A 9633-nucleotide genomic window follows, 5' to 3' on the forward strand; every position below is an offset into this window, starting at 1 on the left:
ATTGTGCATCTATAGATTAAGAAACAGTTTGTGGTATGCACTGATCTACATAAAATTTTAACTTGTGATAATCCAAAAGACAGCAAAATAAACTAGTGCCAGCCTTCACAGGACAACAATTACTGCACATATACACACACATAAAGTCAGCATAGAGGATCATTACCTTATTCCTATAATGGAGATAGAAATTGGTATACTTATGAGCCACGGGAGATTTCTCATGTTAATGCTCAATAAACTAAAGCACACAAAACACCTTTAGAAGGAAATGGAGCAATTGTAACAACCTTGAGTCATGCCAGAATGAACGTTTATCCAATTGAGGAATGACCAAGGTCGCATTCATAATGCGTGCCACAGCCACCATGTCTGCAATCGAAAAATTTGAGAGCTGAGATATATGAATGTAACTAGACCAAAACGGCTACTAAACTCAAAATGCAGAAGATAGGTGAAAACAGATGCAGAAGTATGGAACTTACAGCAAACTATATATATTGCACAAGTATAGAAGAAATCCTAATTTATTTTATTTAGTTAGATTTGTGATACATATTCATATGATACACATTTTACAACAAAAACTAGTAGCCAAAGACAAGGATAAGAGAAGAAAGAAAAATGCAAAAGAGTCAGAAAACATATCTGTAAAAATAGATAGAAGAAAAAGTGTGCAAACAAAAGGAGTTCCAAACCTCAACAACATGACCATGGTTATTAGTTATTACACAAAAATACAATGACCTACACCAAAATGTACCTGAGATGGCCTTTTAGGTCTGAATCTGTGATGCATTTACAATATCCAACATTCAGAGACTGTAATCTCGTCAAACCTGCACAATCATAACTCAAATGATTTAAGAACAAAATCAAGGTATATGGAAAAATTCTGCAGCAGACTCTACACCTTACGTCTGGAAACAAGATAAAACCATAACTGGCACTTGGAGAAGAAGCTCACCCTTAAATGACTACAATCAACTACTCCTGCTTATACCTGCACGGCAAACAATTTTGTTAAATACAAACTTTGAATCAGCCAATTCCAAGACAAACTTGATGCACAGGTCTTTACATTTGCAGAAGGCCAAAACACGATCCACGGCTTAATACCAAAAGATGACAAGTATAGGATTTTGAGGTGCAATCTGTCAAGATACAAATAAGTATATATGACAAATTGGTACACTTGTTGGTGGAGTGCAATAATATCATAAGCAAGCTGCAAATTCATTCTAAGGTTGCGGCATCTTTGGACCAATTCTAATGCAAAAAGCTTAGACGAGGTGCCGTCATAAAAAGCTAAAGAAGAAAAGCCTTAGCGGTGGCATTCTAAATTTATCTTTCATGTTTAAGCAAATGTCCTCAGTGTGGGAACAAATTCCACAACTTGACACAACACAAAGTTACAAAAAAAGAAAAAGAAAAAAGGAGAGTGCAGTGGTCATGTTCCAGATTGAAGGAAGAGGTTTTATTGAACAAATGAACAAGATAAAAACCACAAACTAGTGGCTTCGAGTGCAGGAATACAAAACGAAAATCATACACCACAAACTCCCTATATTCATTGCAAAACTAACCCAAAAGAGATTTGTGAATTGATCATTTCAAATGTTCTTTATTTTTACCATATAAGCATTCAAGCACACATAAATTTGAAACAACCTGATGGGCAGCTGGAAATTTTAAGATATAAGCACAGAAGCACAGAAGCAATTGCAGTACATCACAGATGCAAAAAGTACTAGCTAGCACATCTTGGGTGCCCAAGTAAAAATATTCAAGACACAATGCAACAATCCTTGAGCAATATTATAAACAAATAACAGCAATATATAGCCTAACCAAATTCAAAACAATCAAAAGAATCATATAAATTTCCAAACAATTCGTAAGGCGCTAAATGACAACTTGTATATAGCAAATATGTAGTTTTCTTCCAGAATTACAAGAGATCACTTATAACTGTAAACGAAACACACATTACAACTGTGAAGCATCAAATTCACCTGAAAATATAGTATTAGTAGCAATAGCACTTGACAAGTTCAAGAGAAACCACTCCAAGAAAAAGTTAAAAGTTGCTTAAAATAACTCTCAAACATTCAGCCATTCAAGCACGTATCAATGAAGTCACTAAGTAACTTATGAAATACAAGCAAGTCAAGGTGAAATGGATATATAATTTCAGAGATCAAGAACGGACATAAACAATTATAAAGTAGAAATCTCACCCCCGGTCCGAGGTATGAACCTAAGCTCTGATACCATTTGTAACACCCTGACCCCGAAGCCTTGTCTCTCTCTTGCTCCATCTATCCTCTATAGATAGCTGGTACGGAGTTGGGTAGCCATTTAGAACAACATGGATTGGTTTTCTTCTCCCTTTGAATGGCCCCCCTGAATCCCCCAAGTTTCTTTTCTGGTTAAGAGACTTAGAGAGAGATGTAGAGAGTTCTAGAGAGTCGGTGTGTTCCAGATGGACCTACCCCCTTCCTTCTGCTTGGTCATACGGCTTCGCATGTAAGGATCGCAGTACTTTTTTATGCAGAGAAAGTGGAAGCCATTTGTTAATTCCTCCTCTTGATCTAGTAACTCGCTTTAAATCAATCAAAAACCAATCAAAATAAGGATGCAACCCAACCAAGAAAACCATAAACCCAATTCAAATTACACAGAATCTGAAAGATATATCATAATTGACCTGCTATTGAGTCCAAACAGACTCTCTGAATGGAGGTCCCGAATCTCTGCTCTCTCCACCACCTCAAACAATCCCTCTCCGAATCCATCTCCGATGCTCCCTCTTCTCTCCGCCTCTCCCTCAACCGCCACGATGACCTCCACGCCTCTTCTCCCGACGACTCCCTCGCCTCCCTCGGTATCACCTTCGGTGACCTTATCTTATACACCCTCGACCCCTCCTCCCAAACCCTACAATCCCCAATTCATCAGGGTCCAGTTTCCCCAAATCCCAAAACCCTAATTAGCCAAGGGGCTTCCACGAGTGAGGCAATGGCCGAAGATCTGAGGTCAGGTTCGGAAACCTATCTCAGCTTCTCTTTGCTTCTCCAGCCTTCGGATCCTCACGCCGTCTTGTGCCCGCATACCTGTCTCCCATACCCGACATCTCTCTTCTGATAAGATCTGGAGTGAGTGAGATGTAGAAATTGAGAGAGGAATGGAGAGAGGTAGATCTCAGGTGTAATAGAGATGAGGAGATTTGGATATTGAAACTAACAGAGAGAAATCTTAAGTGCACTAGAGATGAGGAGATTTGGAGACTGGCAAGAGGGGAGGTCGGGAAAAGAACATATTGAAAGAGTTTGTTTTAGGAGAGTTGTCGAGAGAGCGAGAGATGCTGTGTCGAAGAGAGTGAATGCTATGGTGTCGGAGCTGTTGTGGAGTAAATGCTATTGTGTAGTGGGTCTACGACCTTTTGTTTTGTTTTTTTCAAGTGTACTAATTTGGTCTGAATGGTGGCTCATTGGCACACATATAAGGATAAGCTATTATTTGATTCATGTGCAAGCCATCAGACAATGGTTTTCACATAACTGTTGTGTGAATGCTACTTTTAAAATTTTCAGTTTGCCTCCTATTGTTGCCTGGGTGGAGGGAAATAGGTTGGGGGGAGAGGATGGGAGGAAATAATTGGGGGGAAATGTTGGTGGGCATGTTTCTCTCTTGCAAACCTATGGATTCAGACCACAGTTTTAAGCTAACCGTGGTATCACCTCTATATGCTGGGGAAATTTAAGTGGTGCCAAATGGTGGGAAACTTGCCGCCCTATAACTATTTTAACCTCACACCACGCTTCCATTTATAAACGTCTTCTGAAGCAATACATAATTCCAATATGAAAAACACCCGTTGGTTGAATTCATATTAGAAGACGGAAATTTTACAACCGTCGTCTCAATAATGAGAAATGATTCACACCACGGAAAACAGTGTAGCGTCGTATGAGAGGTGTCGTCTGATTCATTTTCTGTAGTAGTGAGCATAGGAATTTAATGACATTTTAAATGTTCCACCAAGAATTTAATACGTACAGAAAAAAAAAATTCAGCTAAATTCCAAGTTGGACAGATAATAATTTGATTCCCAAGATCGGAAGACATAAAAAAATGTACAATGTACTTGAAAATTTGATCGGTCCTCCTTATCATTCTTATAAAGTAAGATGAATAGTTTTTTTTTGTTTATCGTAATTACTAATTCTATATAAATTTATTTTTCATAATATATAGCAATGAAATAAAAGAGACATCCAAAATTTTGGACTAACTATATATTGGTGCTTCATCAAGCCACCACCGGCATAAACCATAATTTTACAATCAAGTTTTCCCTTCTTTTTCACAGAAAAAACAAAATGCATTAACCATGTTTCTGGTCATGAATATAAGGGGTTCCACTGGGTTCTGCGCTGTCAAGGGGGAGTTGCTTAATTCTTTTTGGAAGAGCCTGGCTTGCACTACTAGATGCTTCATCCTCATCATCGTATTGAAGGCATCGCTTGGTATTAATACCAATAATGCTCTGCTTCAATAATGTTTCCCAAAGCTCCTCTACATCTTCCTCATATACCATACGGACCCCACACTTCTTCACTTGCACAATTTCCTCATTCATTATTTGTCCAGACCCGCGGGGTTGAAATGAGAATACAAGCTGATAGTAAATATCCTGCCACTCATTTATAAAGAAGCATCCATCACGGGGCGCATACAACAACCAAATGTGATCTGACACAGGTTGACCCCACTTTCCCCCAAACGATACATATGATGAGCAGGGAGTGTCTTTACCATTGGCCCTCAGTGTGCAATAAACGGACCACCGAACCAAAGGTTTGAGGAGTCTAAAAACGACACAGGAGGCAAATCCCATAAACTTGTCACTAAACCAACCTGGATGCAGCTCTACAGTTATCGAAGACCCCACAGTTTGGTGATTGTACCACTCTGGAATTTCATTTCCGGGAGCAACAAAGTCAAATTTCCACTTTGCACCGAATTGCATTGTACGGTCACAAGATGCTTCACTCTTAAGGTATCGTGTTAGCAATGGAAGTGCCACACTCTGACAGCTTTCATTCTCCACCATTTTGAAACAGTTAACAAAATATCCACTTTCCATCGAATTGCATTGTCCCATTTGATTGGCCAATGTTTCTAATGAAATGCAGTTGTCAGCGCTTACTATTATTTGAGATGGAAGCTCTGGTAATGTCCGGAGTTTGCCGCACCAATTTAACTTGAGTGCATCGAGTCTAGATGGAAGCATTGGTAATGTCCGAAGTTTGCCGCAACGAGTCAAATCAAGTCCTCCAAGTCTAGGGAGTTGGCCGATGCTCTCGGGTAGTCTAATGAATTGATTTCTACTGAGATCTAAATCTCTTAATGAAGACAAGCATCCAAAATCACTGGGCAATTCAGAAAGATTGCAGTCACTGAGATTCAGTTCGGTTAATGAATGCAAACCAGACAAACACGGCAACGACAATGCTGTCGGAATGTGACTTCTTTTTCGCAATAACTGAAAGGGGTTGAACATCATATTCCATGATTTAAGTGACGCTGCTTTACATCCAGCAAGAGAGAATACTTTGAGGTTTTTCAAAAGACCAATAGAGGAGGGCAGTTCTCTTATGCCACTTCCACTCACATCAAGCTTCTCCAAAGAGACAACATGACCCAACTCATCTGGCAATTTGTCAAGCTTTGAGCAACCAGAAAGATTTAGATCTTTGAGAGATCTTAAGCCACCTACATTGCTTGGAAGACGCACAAGATTCTCGCAATGTTTCAAGTTCAGTACAATAAGTCTTTCAAGCACTCCAATTCCTGGGTCAACCTCATACAATCTTATACAACCTTCAAGAAACAGAAACTCGAGATATGGCATCCCTTTAAAGTTTGGGATGTTGACAAGATTCAGGGAGTGACTCAGATTAATGGTTTTCAGATTGTGTAAAGGCTGCATGTCAAGTAAAAAGCATAGAAAAAAATTAGCTTCCATGATATATTCAACAATTATTATAAGTAATAAAAGAATGAGATAGTAATTATAGTATTACCTCTGTTCCTATCCAAAAATGTTTAATACAACTATGAGACAAGCTTAGTTCCTGTAGCTTCTGAGGGTTGAAATGTGATGGCAAAGATTTTAATGGATACCTCGTCCAATCAAGAATCCGTAAACTATTGGGAAGATAATCAAGTCCCTTAGGCAGGTTCCCATTCTTGATCTTCAAGTATCTCAATTTGTTCATCATTAAAAATGATTTCGGAGCCACGTCCACGCCTACTCCTAACTCGGTTGAGTCCACCAATATGCCTTCTATTGCTTCAGTTCCCTATCAACCAAATTTTTCATACCATAAAAACAAGATTTAGTAGACTGACTTATCGTATAATGTACTAGCAAATCAATTAAAATTATTCATGTACTAAATTTCTTACAGTATTTTGGGTCAAGACATGTTTGACGTCTTCAAGAAGCCACAACCGACTACACCTGCCCGGCTCATTAGGAGATTCCAGGCGGATAATTTCATGACCCATTTCTCTGAGCAAATCATGCATCCATAGTCTTCCATCTGAAAGATTTAGGAGGGATCTTTCAATGAGGACTTTTATTCCAATAATTGAAGAGAAACCGCAACTGGCTAATGCTTTTGTTACTTGATCTTTGTCCTGTCCACTAAAGAAACATGCAATATCTAGAAATATTTTCTTCTCTTCAAGATCTAGATCCTCGTAACTTATTTTAAGTATGTCAAAAATTTCCAACTTACAAACTCTTCCTAGTTTTCCCAGTGTACTGTCCCATTCACTTAGATCCCTTCCATACAAAAAAGAACCCAGTACTTTGAGAGCTAAAGGAAGACCTTTGGCATAATTTATAACAGATATAGACAAAGCAAGAAAATCTTTTTCAGGGTAAACTCTTTTGAATGCTTTCCGGCTAAAAAGCTCAAGAGAATCAGCATCATTTAATTCTTTGACCTTCAATCTTCTTTCCACTCCATGTCCAATCAACAAATGCTCATTTCTAGTTGTGATAAGAACTCTACTCCCTGAACCAAACCACTCTGGATCTCCTGCCAAATATTCTAAATGACTTGGATGGTTCACATCATCAAGAATGAGAAGAACTCTTTTGTCACCTAACAACCTCCTTATAATCATGGCTCCTTCATGAAGGTCTGATATGTTGGCCTTCTTTGTCCAAATCTCAGAGAGAAGTTGCTTTTGTAAATTAAGTAGACCACTTTTTTCAACAGAGTTTCTAACATCGGTAAGAAGGAAACTGAATTGAAATTCACGAGAGATTCTCTCATACACTGCTCTTACCATAGTAGTCTTACCAATCCCGCCCATTCCCCATATACCAATGAAGCGGACATCATCCACCCCTACATCTAAAAGGACATTGACTGGCTGCAATCTTGAGTAAATTCCAACTAGATTTTCTGCATAACTGAATGATATAGGTTGTAATCTTCTCCATATAACTTCAATAATATCTCTAATGAGATGTGATTCATACCTACAACACATAATAGATTAAACTCATCAGGTTATTGACAAGAAGATTCAGTTTATGAAAATGTCTCTGCATTGCACTTCGATTTCTTTTATATTCTTGTAATGTCATTTAAAAAGCCTCAGACACTGAATTTATTATCTGTCTATATTATTTGTGAATAACATAATGAAGAGCTAGCGCAAAATTAACTGTTTTAAAGCAATGGAAAATGAAAAAAAAAATTGTATGTATACCATTCCTTTGAATTCCACCCAGAGAAACTTGCCACTTCTGTTAATGCAGATCTCCACCTCTGCACTTTCTCTTTGTCATCCTTAAACCTTTCTTCATGATATGCAAAGGCTCCTTTAAAACTCCCTGTTTGCTTTCGTACATCAGAAGGATCAACATCATAGAAAATTGGCAGCACAGTTCCTTTTGCTTCCATGCATTCAAGAATTCTCACTAGTTCATCCAAGCACCATGTTGACGATGCATAATTTTGTGAGATAACAATGAGAGCAAATCTAGATTCTTCAATTGCAGCAAAAAGTGCTGAAGAAATAGCTTCCCCTTTTTGAAGTTCAGGATCGTCCCTGAAAGTTATGATTCCTTGATGTTCCAATGCAGTGTATAAGTGGTCTGTAAAAGCCTTGCGAGTGTCATCGCCTCTAAAGCTCAGAAAAACATCATATTTCCACTGAGGAGTTGAATGGGGGAAAGATGTAGAGATTCTTTGTATGCTCATTTCCAACGAAACCTACTTTTCTACTTGTAGAAGAGCAAGTGTCCTAGTACTATAGATATGAGTAACACGAGAAGCTTTCAACACTTGCTATTTCAAGGCTTGGAGATAGAAATCATGCATTTGTGTTTCCTGATTTCTCTTCCCTACTGCATAAAACCTAGAAAAGATTAATAATTTCCCTACTACATAAAAAAAAATATTCATTCTAACAAGAGTAGTGTAATTGACTATGTAGCAACAAAAAATTGGCTGGTACGGTTTCCGTGGTCGATTTTTATTCCTTTGCTTTCTGTCGTACGGGTATCTAAATACACACACACACACACAAAACACTAGCTCTTTGTAAACTAGAAAGAAACATAATTGAGAAAACGATTGGTGTCAGAATGATTCATTGAAAGACAGTTGAACAAATTCTTCTTTTTCTTATTTTGAGCTGAAACCCCTCGACAGAGTGATAGACAGTTAAAGTCAAACATTAGAAGCAGCAGCAGATGCATATACTCTTCCATGACACATCTCTATACATCTTATTTGACCGAAAGTTATGATTAAAACTAATGAGTGCCAAGTATACTGTGTGTTCCATACTTTCATAAGAAATTCGGCATATAAATCCATGATCAATTAGAAACTGGTGCCTCTTTTACAATAATAAATCATGAGCAGAGATGCAGAAGTACTAACCAGAGAAAAAGACAACAAAAAAGATAAACAGAACAGAAACATAGCTACATATGTAAGAAAATTAAAATTGCAAAAACAAACGCAAAAGTCAGATAGAAATCAGTTGGAGCTTAACTGGGTTTCGTGGGAACTTGAAGTTGGGATCGGATCGACTTCAAATATAGCAGTTTTTGATCAATCGATGTTCAAGAATGAATAGAAGCAAAGTGGTGAGGAACTTGACTTTTGAGAGAGAAATAGATTTATCTGGCCTGTGAAGACTTGACCAACATAAGCGCAGCGAAGACGTCTCCAAGTCTTCTATTCTCCACCGACAATTGTTTTTAAATAAGTGAGTGATAATCCACCGACACTTTTTTATCTGTATAAAAAATTTCAATAAATAGATTTATCTGGGGGTGAAGACTATGAACAACTCCACCGTTGCCTTTTCAGCGGCCTAGACGTCTCCAGAAGAAAGAAAGAAAGAAAGAAAGGAAAAAAAAGGAAAACGTTTATTCCAGCCTCCACATCATTCCAACCCAGAAGGCTCCAAAAAATAGATGCTTCAAGTTTGAAATACCTCTCTTTAGTGAAGGGGGTTGGAAAAATTGACCCACAGGAATCCTCGTGCAACTTTCCTAGTGCTTTTGCTGAAATGTCACGTATTAGT

At 38.1% G+C, this 9633-nt stretch overlaps 1 protein-coding gene across 3 annotated transcripts; it reads right to left on the reverse strand.

Moving 5' to 3' along the window:
• Window positions 1-4153: 4153 nt before the first annotated feature.
• LOC112170304 (TMV resistance protein N) lies at window positions 4154-9379 on the reverse strand. 3 transcript variants are annotated; one of them, XM_024307554.2, is made up of 5 exons: window positions 9097-9379; window positions 7801-8437; window positions 6478-7567; window positions 6093-6371; window positions 4154-5992 (listed from the first exon to the last, which is right to left on the reverse strand). In XM_024307554.2, exons 2-5 carry the CDS (start codon window positions 8292-8294, stop codon window positions 4391-4393), a joined length of 3465 nt encoding a protein of 1154 aa, XP_024163322.1. In that variant the 5' UTR covers window positions 8295-8437; window positions 9097-9379; the 3' UTR covers window positions 4154-4390. The 3 variants fall into 3 exon arrangements, with proteins under 3 accessions (XP_024163322.1, XP_024163320.1, XP_040364186.1); XM_024307552.2 differs by having other exon boundaries at window positions 7801-8440; XM_040508252.1 differs by having other exon boundaries at window positions 7801-9379.
• Window positions 9380-9633: the final 254 nt, after the last annotated feature.

Source organism: Rosa chinensis, chromosome 6 (assembly GCF_002994745.2).
Source record: "Rosa chinensis cultivar Old Blush chromosome 6, RchiOBHm-V2, whole genome shotgun sequence".
NCBI lineage: Eukaryota > Viridiplantae > Streptophyta > Magnoliopsida > Rosales > Rosaceae > Rosa > Rosa chinensis.